The sequence below is a fragment of the Malus domestica genome, chromosome 14, assembly GCF_042453785.1.
Source record: "Malus domestica chromosome 14, GDT2T_hap1".
NCBI classification, from domain to species: Eukaryota; Viridiplantae; Streptophyta; class Magnoliopsida; order Rosales; family Rosaceae; genus Malus; species Malus domestica.
Window position 1 is genome coordinate 7,274,727 of NC_091674.1, and position 12,675 is coordinate 7,287,401.

The window sequence follows — 12,675 nt, forward strand, 5'->3', positions numbered from 1 at the left end:
AAATGATGATTTGATTTGCTAGAAAATCGATTTGTGATTTTACTGAGGCATCTCTGAGTTATTGTTTTGTTGTGATTAGTTAACTTTTCTGGTTGATGATCAGATTCTTAACTTTAGGGTGTTGGGATCAATTTGATAAGTGGGAGTAATGTAATATGACATTACCGTATTTATAAGTACACATGTTTACGAAATGCAGATTAGAGTACCTTGTGATTCTTGAAATAAAATCTGTAAGTGTGCAGATGGAGTTCTAGAGTTATGTGCTTGGAAATGTATAGGTGAATTTGAATGTGGTGACGGTTAATTCAGACTTGGTGATCACTTCCATAAATTTGATATATTGGATGTTATGTTTCATGCTCAAGTGGGAGAATGTTAGTAAATAAGTATGAACATAACATTGGATCTGGTTATAGTGTGGGAATTAGATATGGAAAAGTCTTGCTAATAAGCTTTAGTAATCCTAATCGTTATGGGATTGATTGATAGTACTGATATAGTATTTCGAGTTTTGTGGACTTGAGATAGTACTGGGATTGTGTTTAATCACATATTTTAATGTGGATTGGATAGTTGAGTCCTATACTGATTCTAATTGGAGATCAGTAATGATTGTCATAGTATATAAACGCTAGCCACTGCTCTTGCAATGTACTACTTGATTTGATTCAAAGCCCTATTCTTTTAGAGCACTTCTGAATTGCTAAAGAGGATAAGGTTATCTGTTACAAAGAGCTTTCATGGCTTCATCATCGTCATCTAGTGCTGCAGGTATGTATTTTACTTCATCTTTACAGTTACAAAATTATTCTTGACTTTTGTAGTTCAATGGCATCTCTATGATCTATAACATGATATGTGAATATACATCATACAAACAAATCCCCATCAACTTGATAACAAATCGACTATAATTGACAAAAAAAAAAGAAGGCATATAGCTCGAATGGTTGAGTAAGAGCGGAACCAATCATTTAGTGGCAAAATTGACCTACCTTTTATGGGGAGGCAATATCATTATTTGTATACAAATTCCAATGTAATTAAGCAATATAATTTCATAAATAAAAAATTGAATCAATTCCAAGGATCCACGTAGGTGGAATATGGAACTGAGTTCAACTGACATACAATGCAAACCCTATCTTTTTCTTCGCAATCACAAGTTAAATATCAAAAATTGAGTTGCATTGACACACAATGGAAACTAAAATGCAGTTTGTAATCCAATGTTTAGATTGAAACTAAAGTTTCCGCAAAAGCAACAGAGAGTGATTTCTAAGTTGCTTTTGTTTATGCACCTAATTTCATGCATTACATTTAGAACCTTCAAAGTTCATCAAGAACACCTCCAGCGTAGAAGAAAAACTACTCTCTGATCCACCTGACGCGTCTTCCATTCCAAAGTCTTCAAAAACATTTCCATTTGCTGCATTTCCTGGTATAATGGTTGAGTTTCCATTTCCTACATTACCAGTTACTGGAATCATTTCATTGATGATGTCATTGCCAAGACTCTCGTCCAAACTCACCTCAGGAACCTGACTACCCAGGCTCTCGTTTGTCTCCGCTAATATTGTTTCCAAGTCCCAAGAAACCACTTGACTGCCATGGTTCTCGCTAATCTCTGCCAGCATCGTGTCCAAGCTCACCTCAGGAACTTGACTGGCCGAGGATTCTCCAATATAGCTAGGGCCTGGATCAACGTTAGTCAATCCAGGAAGGAAAGTAGGGTTAATTGTTTGAGGATAAATAGGAAATTGGGTGTTTTGAAGACTATAGGAGGAGCTAAAGTTTGGGAAATTATCAGTATTCTCGAAGGCATGGAGGAAGGGGTCTACATATTGGTTGGCGTTCGAATTATTAGCAAATGGTGATATGGTATGATAACTTCTTGGTTCGAATGACGGTGATGGTTGTACCATAGGAGTTTTCTGTTCAGTATTGTTTCTTCTGCTTTCCAGGACATCATCAGCTGAAGACCACCTTAACATCTTTGAAGCACCCTTTCCAATAGGAATCATTGGGCTCTCAAGAATTCTTTTCACATCATACTGATTTCGATCAAAATTTGTAACAGATTTTGTGCCTTTCGTCTTTATCAGTGCAACATCATAAGCTCTGGCTGCTTCCTCTTCAGTATCTGGATATAATTAGTTCAATGTGAGACAAATAATTAAGTTCTTCAAGTAGTTTGTATAAACTGAGGCATAAAGGATCTTAGGACTTACCAAATGTGCCTAGATAAAAGCCTTTGAACCCTGCACCTTTCCCTATTTTAGCTTGCCATTTCTTACTATTCGAGTTCCTGTTTCAACGGTTGACTATGAGAGAGAGAGAGAGAGAGAGAGAGAGAGATGGAAGGGGCTTGGTGGTTACAATACCTTGAAACTCCACGATAAATTGACACGCCCTTGCCGAAGCTAGCACTGCCTCTGAAATTTGACAAGGTATAGATACAAGAAATCAATGGATCTGGGATGACAAAATTGATTTGTTTTATTTCTATTTTACATTTTTATATAATTGTTAATAAAAAAATTTCAAAAAGACTAAAAAATGGTAATAATTAGGTACTCACTAGTGAGTTTTTTTTTTTTTTTTTTTTTTTTTTTTTTTTTTTTTTTTTTGAGGAAACAACATTATTTACACTAAGGGGGTGAGCTTAGCTTCGCAATAAGCTAGTAATAATGTAGTTTAAATTCGTTTTTGGAGAGCGAATTTGAACCATATTATTATGGCTAGCCCAGTATGAGGCTTAACCCACTCTTTCACCTCCTTAGTATAAGTTTGCTAAAAAAAATGTAAATACTCATACTAAGTACTAAAGTATTTTCTAAAGATAAAAAGTAAGCAGCCCTGTTGTGGGTATAATTTTTTGCTAACATGGCATAAATGTTTGCAGCCATGTTAGCAAAAAAATGGGAGCCATGTGGATAACTATCATCATTTAACATGAGTTATGTGGCATTCTGCTACGTAGAGAAAAGTTCAGGAGCTTCAATGCATAAACATTCATTTGTTCAAGGTAACCATGCACATTTATAGAAGTCTAAGTGGTATATGTGCAAATTTCTCTACAATATGCCAGATCACTAGCAAGTACCAAAACATTATAAGAAGAACAATTCTCTTTCTATGGAATATATGAGTTCAATTTGTTAATTAACATTGTTACCTTCTAAGCCGCAGCAAATAGTCATCATAGGTCATGTTCTTCATCTCCTCCAAATCTTTGGTGTACATCTCCAACTACGATATATAAAGATATGCAAGATTAGTTCCGTAAGTCCCTGTACGGGGGAATATATATAATCTTAAAGTAACGATAAGCAAATCATAATTTTAACATACTGGGAAGTTCAATCCAGCAGACTTTCCCCATAACTTTAAAGCAAGAAGATCATGAGCTCTAGCCGCATCCTCTTCTCTATCAAATCCACCTGCCAATATTGAGAACTCCACACATAACTTCTCTTTTTCATTGCAATATATTTTTTTATTACAAATGATTTCACTACTCTAAATACCACATTAAAGGGACAAAATATGTAGCTATTACTCTAAATATACACTACACTAACAGATATCATTCACCTACCATTTTTTTTTTAATATAACGACATATTTATACTAATGAGTGGCACTTAGGCTATTCCAATCAACCATAATAATTTGGCTTGAACTCACTATCTACGAAAGTCGAACTTAAGATTTATCATTCACAAGGGGCGAGAATACTACTAGCTTGTAATATTAAATAGCTTAATTGCAGTAATTTTTATGATTCAATAGTTATCTCCTTTTTATAAGGTTGAGGATCATAAAAATTTAGTTTATCTTTAATATAGGCTATGAATTATTAAAATTATCTATATCCTTTTTTATTTTTCGCTGTGTGCCTCATTAAAAATGTAATTTCAAGTTCAAAACGAAAGAGTTATACAAGAAATTCACTCACCAACATAAACTGCCGAACGTGCGTTGATGGAAGGAACAACAAGAGAAAACCAAAGATTAAGTTAGCGAATAATTAAAATGTTGCATCATTAGTTACAAAAGAAGGGAAATGGAAAATAAAATAATTTTACCTGTTTTTTTGTTTTCTTGTATAGTGCTATCCCATATGAATGCTTCAAAACGTCCGTTTGGGTACCTATAATATAGCAAGTTCATCTTTTTTATTTTTCTTTTTATTTTTCTTTTTAAAGGACCAGTTGGTGGCTTCGCCACGATAATCTATACTTCCAGAGGCCGGAAGAGTCACATAGGCATTTCAGCATATTATCTACATTAAGATAAAATTTTGTAATGAATGCTAAAATTGTGCAATAAATGTTGGGAAAAGGGTTTGGGGTGTAAGGGAATATTTTTGCTCACCACATGGTGATGTTCACCACTTTATTTATCAATATAAGATAAATTTAAATTTCGAGATCTGTGTATTGGATATACACAAATTTCAAAATTTAAACTCATCTAACGGTGATAAATAGCTACATAGATCTCGAAATTTAAACTCATTTTACAGTAATAAATAGGGTGGTGAACATCACCATCACTTAAGAATGGTGAACAAAAGTGCACCCGGGAACAAACCGTCCATCCTTCATGGGTTTGGTTTTCCCATCTCTAAGATCTATCACAAATTTTGTTTTAAAAAAAATTATTACATTTTTTTCCCCACAATTTCAAATTTTGGATTAACCAAACATGGGTAAGAAATGATTTATCATTCCCAAGTCTCATTTTGCACATATCAAACACAACCTAAAAAGTGGGGGAGTGAGCTAAACCTCATAATTGGCTAATTATAATAATGGGGTGTGATATCCACACACCCCTTTTTACTTCTCACACACCCTTTGTTAATTTCTGTCTGTTGATCTTCTTCAATTTATTCGATTTGAATGCCGAAAATTAGAAGGGTGTGTGAGAAGTAAAAAAGGGTGTGTGGATATCACATCCCATAATAATTTGGTATGAATTCGCCTTTACTGAAAATCGAATTTAATATCTCTCGCTTACAAGTAAAAGAATAATACCATCAAATCGTAGTACTAAGTGACAATATAAGTAGTTTATTTGAATGATGGGATTGTATGTTATAAAATTCGTGAAATTTCCTTTGTGGCTAACTTGAGAATTAGGATTAATAATGTTAGAACCTAGCTCCACATCTTCTACAATTGCACAGAGAGATAGTAACAGAACAACAATATCATTTCATTCCCCCCCTTCCTTCTCTTACAATGTACTATTTATACTCGTGCTCAACTCTAACTATCACCACAAGATGATGCCATCTGGCATCCTAACAAATAAGAACGAAATTTAATGTTTATCTTCTTAGAGTCATCAATCTATAAATAAGTGATGTGTTGCTGGTGTCATCTGCACATTGCATGCGCATAACTTTTCATGAACAATACATAACCATACATATTTGAAAGTTCAAATTTCCCTGTGCAATTTTTGGACAATAAATGGTCAAAAATTAGCCTTTAGGTAGCACATTGGAACAAAATTCTTATAGAGGTCGCAATCTTCACTTATTTTTATTATTGTGTCTTTGATGTAGTTGAAATATGGGCCTTGAGTGATTCAATACAATCTTGTAATCTATTAATTCCTTTGTGTCGATACAAAATCTTGTTAGAGATTTAGGAATCAAGTAAACTCATTGGGGCATTGAATTGTGGGGAGGGAAAATGAATTTAGGTGCAAAGGAAGATGACACTAATCTAGCTAATTAGACATTGAATGTATTTATTTATTTATAACAATACAAGAAAGGCATACCTTGAAACTCCGCGAAAATGAGAGCTTCTCTCAGAAAATTTGCGTTCAGAGATTTTGCGACGCCGTTTACATTTCTTCAGACTTTTTCCACTCAAACTATCATTCTCTTCTTGATTGCTGTAATGGGAAACAATCATAGTTAAACAATACTTAAATAGTAACACAACTCTTTGATGTATAGTACTGACGTTAAAAAAAAAAGTAAGTTTTGGTTACCTCAAAGATTTCTCTTCAGAAACGTTTACACAACTCTTGATATTATTGTTGTCACCAACAAACCCCTTAACACTTTCTACAGGCAGTGATGATAACGATGGATCGTTCGAAAAGAGAGAAGTATTCTGAGTAGGCACTTCAAATGAGTTCCCAACTGTTGATATTTGAGTATTGGGTTGCAAAGGGTGCTGATTTGCTTCTGAAGTGTTGTTTTCATAATTAGTGAATGTCTCGTCTAGTTCATTAGCAAAAATATGTGACTGCTGAGAAAGTGATAGACCATCACTTTGCATTTGATGAAGGAACGAGCTCCTCAGTTTAGAGCTACTTGAATGACTTGAAAAGTGATAAGGAAAAAGAAAGTTATCACTTGAGTGCATAGTGCACACTCGATGGTGAAATAGCTGAGAATATTGTCCTGCATAAACAATACTTAAGAATTGATGAGAACTAGCTTAGCATATCTAATAAAAATTACTAAATAATAACAAGCACAACAAATGATTGAACAACTACGTTTATAATAGTTCTTGAATAGGTAGGAAACAACAAGAGGATCAAGATTATATCCAAAGACTTGACTCGAATTGGAGAATGCAATGAAATAAGGAAATAATGGAAACCAAAAATATACATATACATAAACAAAGTAGATATCAAGCATGACTTGTAATGCAACTCTACAAAAGTTTAAATAAAACTTGCTATCAAACAATGAGAGGATCACTTTAGGCCTAAAAATGAAATATAAAAAAAAAAACAAAACAATAGCTAGATTGGGGCCGTGAGAATTCTTGAACGAAGTTGGTCGGGTTTCACAATTATGTTATTCCACTCCAACAGAAGTTACTACATAAACAAATCCAACAAGAACCACTCGTTTGGACCCGCTCCATAAACTGATCTCATGATTTGAATCCTTTGTTTTAAGTCATCGTTATAAAATCACCCGTTGCAAAATTCTCCAGAATCAAATCTCGTATAAGCCATTTGACTATTATTGTAAACCAAACGTTCAATAACTATTAGAACATTAAACAATTTATATGATTAATTTGATTGAGTTTTAAAGAAGAATGATTTTTCGACGACCTAAATATTGATCATCCAAATCATGAGAAATGTTGTTGAGTGGACTCAAATGTTGACTTACTGATTGGTTAGATCTTGAAAACTACCTACTCAAATTCAGAGACATTTTGATATATAACCATACATAATAAATATAAGTAGACTGAAAACATGTAAAACGAAAACATTAAGCTGAATGAAATACCACAAATTCTGATTGAACAAAACTTACCCGCGATCGGAGTTTGTAAATATCAACGTGATAATGCGAGATTGTTACTCGTTCTCTTCTGTAACTTATTACTTCAGTGTTTTTTAGTTTTTTGATCAATTTTCAAGGAGAGGAAATAATTGATTATAGCTTTTTCTCATTTCTATGCAAAATGCATTGTGAACTTTTAGATATGGATAGTAATCAAGTGAAATAATAAGCACCCAAAACCAAATTATCAAACAGTTGGTAGGACATCACAAGTTAGGAAATATATCTAAATGAATGCAACAAATTAGGGAAAATATTCAACTACGAAAACAAGCAAGAGCGCAATTGATATCTATACTATATACAAATATCATAAGTTTTCTATGTGGATGATCTTTGAGTAAGACCTAAAAAATAGATGATTTACATCATTGAAATATAACATATAGAATGTGTGCTACATCCTAACTCATAATCAACCCTAGTGTGTCTGCACACCCAAATAAAAGGTTGTTCACGTCTCCTGATTCTTTTTTTATTTATTCATTCCAAATACTACAAGTGAGGAAGGCAAAATGGGACAGTGAAAATCATTTTCTTTCAACGATGTGGTCATGGTTAATGAAGAGTGACCAATTAAAAAGAAAACAGCACTCTAGCTATCACCTTAGTTTGTTAAAGAGGGAGTGAATTGTAGGTAATATAGATTTGGAAATGCTTTCATCCATTAAATCAAAAATTAGTGATTGTAGGACACCACATAATAAATATCATTGAGCAAAAATGAAGGCAATGCTGATAATTTTTCATTGTCCTCAAAAGAGCTAACTTAAAAGCAGCTAATCTGATTTAAGATGATGAAAATGTATATAGACAATGCATCATCTAAAGGAAACAAGATACATATCACATTAAGTAATAAACTACTTGTTCTTCGTACGTGACCTGAATGTTTATGAAAAGTACCTGAGTTTCTTCTTTTGTGGCTGAGATCTCTTCAAAGCAAACTAAAACGTTCACAATCCTATACAGATATATTGTAATTAAACCCAAATCTAGAATTTTGATAAATGTTTCGCCGAGATGGATAGTGATGGATAGCGTACATGAAGAACAAAACGGAGAAGGGAAAGTGAACCAAGACAAGATAGAAAAGAGGAAAGTGAAGCAAAATTTAAAGGCATTACCACCAACTTACAAGTGTAAGCGTTTTAGTCCCAAATTGCTTTGCATGCGCAACAGGGTTTTAAGCATATGTCTTAAAAGGGGCTACGTTTTATGGTCTCTAAATTGCAATCCTTAGTGATAATATTAGTAGAAGTTGATGAGATATTGGCTACTATATTTAATAAAATTAAATTCTAAAATCATATATTTTTGCAAAATTAAGGTGGATGTCCAGATGCATTAACACTCAAGCTTGTCAACTTTTTGTAGAAAACATGGGTCTCGTGTCAAGAAGATGCTCATTACTCATCTGCTACCACTTTTAAAAATTGCTTACAGCTATATTCAAAATCGTTTCATTTTGGATTCCTTTCTCTGTCGAAGTATCGTTTTTAGATAATTATCAAGATTTTAGTAATTAAATGGAAATTAAGTTAATTAATATGTTGAGATGACTGTATTAAGATTTAGAAACTGCCTCGTATCAAATGCACAAATATCTGCAAATTAATAGTGGTTTTACAATGAAGCATGCCACTTGTCTAATTTGGAAGAGATAATGTTGTCACTGTATGCATGAAAGAAAATTTGGCTGTGTTGCCTTGAATGCTTGGAATTTATTGTCCGATGGCGCCAACAAATTTGTATTATTCACAAAACTCCAGCAACTTTTTTTTTTCTTTTGAAAAGCATGAACATAAGATATATTGGACGAAAATATTATTGAAAGTATAGAAATACTTTGTCGTACTTTTTTTTATTTGTTAACCATTCTGTTTTTTATTTTTAGTAAATTACCGATTTAGTTCATGAATTATTATCCGAGTGAAAATCAAGTCCATAATATTATTATTTTGGTAAAATAATTTCAAAAAAAAAATATCAATTCATTCCTACTAAAAAATTCAAAGTTGTTTTATCCAATTTGCGGTCAAGCTATGTCACGTAACTCACTCGCGACACACTTTAAGGAGTAATATGGTCATTTTCTTGCCCTTAAGCCTATAAAGATGCATATAGCTAGGTTGCAAATCTAACGGCCAATTTACTCTTTAAAAATAACTCAATACATTTTTTTTTTCTTTTGAGTTTAGAATATATAAGTTCTTAAACCTGTTAAAAAATCTTAATCATTCCTCAAGATATTATCTAGCTATTTGGTAGCATTCTTGCCTCCAAAAAAACGTTTTAAGAAAAATTAATAAAAAAAAAGGGTTTCTGTTGTAGGCATAATTTACTGAACAATTATAGAAGCTAGAGAGAGGAAAGGTGCGGCATAGAGAGAGAAGAGAGAGATGTGTAATTGTGGAGGTGTGTTCTATTCCACTCCATTGTGCCTTTATTTATAGTAATAGGGAAGGTTAATTCCTTACCCTTTTAGGATTACAACTCTAATAGGAATATAAGAGATATTCCAAGATATACTAGGATTTACACAATCACATTCCTAATCTAATAGGACTGCAATACTCCCCCTTGAGTGTGTAAATACTCAAGTAAATGGCGCATCAGGTCTTCAGTGATGAAGTAAGTACAGTTGATGAAGTCTTTGGCACAATGAGCAAATGCGGTCTCAAATCAACGGAAGAATGCATAAAAAGTAAAACTCACAAAACCTCGCTATGGTAAAACCCAAGGTGGGAGAAAAACCCATAGACTAAGGAGAAAAGTGAGAAGTTGCATTAAGTCAAAACTATACGTCTTTTGGATGCAAGTAAAAGAGCTCCCAAGTGTATGATCATCCTAGGATAGGTGCCTCGTTAAAACCTAGTTAGGTAGCAAAAACCCAGTGAGAAAAATGCTCCTAATCGTAAGGAAAAAGAGTACATTAAGATCAAGTGAGTATACTTCTGGATACTCTCTCTGAGTATGACATAACTTCCAAATAAGAACTACAAGCATTGTATATGATAGTTAGGCATACCAATTCCTCGGACAAGCTTCTGGAAGGTTGACTTCGGTAGTGACGTCATGCAGAGGTCGGCAAGGTTGTCTGGGATCGGCTTGCATGACTTCAATCTCCTGATGCTTTGCTGATGTAGACGCAATATGTCTTGGCGTTGACTTTGTTGATGTATTGTGTCTTGGTCGGGTGAATAAATGCGGCATAATCTTCATGGATCGTCATTGGGACTCAACGATGGATGAAAATAGCAAGTACTTTGAATATGCTCAACAAGAACTCCTAACCATGTCTCACTTGTGGTGTAGTGAAGTAAGGTGAATCTTGGAACGACTCAAAGATTTCGCAACTAAGTTCATGATGTGATAAAAGTTAAGCACACAAATTAAACCCTCTTTTTATCAATTGTAGTAAGGAATGTAAGTAGGGATCGTTCTAGGCCGATGATTAGGAGGGATTGCTAAATCACTTAAAAACTGACTCAAAAACGTAAAAACAAAGTTTAAAACACTAAACTAGACTCCAAGAATGCAAAACTAAACTATAAAACACCAAAACAAACCAAAAGACTCAAAACAGCACCTAAACACTCAAAACTGCCTTAAAAACACAATCTGGGCAGTTTTGAACACCTAACACAAATTTGGACAAAATTAAGTTATTACTTGACTCAAGACACTTAAAAACTCAAACTAAATTGATTTCTAACTAATCTAACACTTCAAAGTAAAAGGGGATTGGGTTTTGGATGAAAATAAAGTAAAACAAACAAATTAAAGACTAAAACAGATTTTGGACGAAAATTGGGAAATTGGATGGGTGGAAGGCTAGCTAAGGGGTTCTTCTCCACACATGCCACACTTGCATACAAAACGATTTCCAATTGCTTTTCGATAAACCATGAATTCCCAACACCCCAGATTAACCGTGAATTGCACTAATTAACCCTCAGATTTTCCTTAAGTTATTGAATTGGATGAATTGCATACGACAACCCAAAGCATTCCCCACAAGTTCCCTACATGAATTGCATAATAGAGATACAAGCAAGAATCATTAAGTTCTATGAAAATCATAAGCATTGGCGAAGCACTCGTTACTATGAATTGCATGAAACTTATGCCAAGAATTTACTTAACACGATTGTGATCAACAACCTTTACTACTTGTGAATTTAAGTTCATAACGATTAGGTGAAACTCCCTTATATCCTAGCATCAAACTTATGCATGAAAATTAAGCGTGCACTCTCAACCAACATACACAAATCAGTTTTAATTCATGTAGATAAGTAAATTGAATTCACAACTTATGAAACGCAATTAGAAGTAATCAAATCATATAGCAAGCATAAACATGGTTTCGAATCCCCTCTAGCCAAGGGGGGTTTAGTTCCTCATACGTACAAAACAAAGAGTATAGAATTTAAACATTGAAATCAAAGGAAAGGAAACACCTAAAACTTCCAACAACTCGGACTTGAAGGGCATGCACGTTCCAAGGTTCCTCCTCCTCCTCTTTGTCACGGCTCAAGGACTAAGGTCAGGTTTAGGGACTTAGGTATATGGATGAATGAGTATGGAAGGGGGTAATACTGTTTATGGTGGATGGGAGGGTGCAGCAATGGTGTTTTAGGGTCAGGAATTATGGACTTTGGTGATGAATGGGTGCGGCAATGGACAAGGATGAATTTCTGATGTGAATTGTGAATTATGGTGAGTGGTGTGTGCGGCAAAGGCTGAAAACATGTAAATATAGGCCCCAAAAACCCTAGCAAATCAGATTAGGACTTGTATAATTAAAACCCATCAGGAAAAGGCTTAAAACAATCAGATTTTGAATGGGAAAAGGCCTCATAGGTGCGGCAAGTAAGGGATAGGGTGGATAAGGCTTCTAGAAAGCCTTGCAAGGCAAGGAAATCAGATTTTCTAGAAGGCTAGGTGCGGCAAGGAGAGGATAAGGCTGATTGTGAAGGGATAGGGCTTCTAGAAGGAATAAGGTGTCCTAAAGTGTTTAGGACTCCTCTTTGGAGCTGAAATCTTTGTACATTAGGATTAGAAAAGTTTGTCTTTGTCAATTCTTTTTCATCTTGGATTCCTTTTCCTTCTTGGACTTGGAAAACTTCTTTGTTGCTGAAACTTGATGCCATTTGGATTTAACTTTCCTACTTCAAGTAGGAAACCTTGTTTGAGTAGGAATCTTCATCTTCTAGGAATCCCAATTCCACTAGGAAACCTATTTCAACTAGGAATCCTAATTCAACTAGGATTCCATCTTCAATTAGGGACTTTCCTACTTCAACTAGGAAACC

At 34.2% G+C, this 12,675-nt stretch overlaps 1 protein-coding gene across 1 annotated transcript; it reads right to left on the reverse strand.

Annotated features, from left to right (window-relative positions):
• Positions 1 to 1,310: 1,310 nt before the first annotated feature.
• LOC103431711 (AP2-like ethylene-responsive transcription factor PLT2) lies at positions 1,311 to 6,314 on the reverse strand. Its single transcript, XM_070811684.1, has 6 exons — positions 6,022 to 6,314; positions 5,806 to 5,922; positions 3,358 to 3,433; positions 3,182 to 3,255; positions 2,383 to 2,438; positions 1,311 to 2,146 (listed from the first exon to the last, which is right to left on the reverse strand). The coding sequence occupies exons 1-6, from the start codon at positions 6,312 to 6,314 to the stop codon at positions 1,311 to 1,313; spliced, it is 1,452 nt and encodes a 483-aa protein (XP_070667785.1).
• Between the last annotated feature and the right edge of the window lie 6,361 nt (positions 6,315 to 12,675).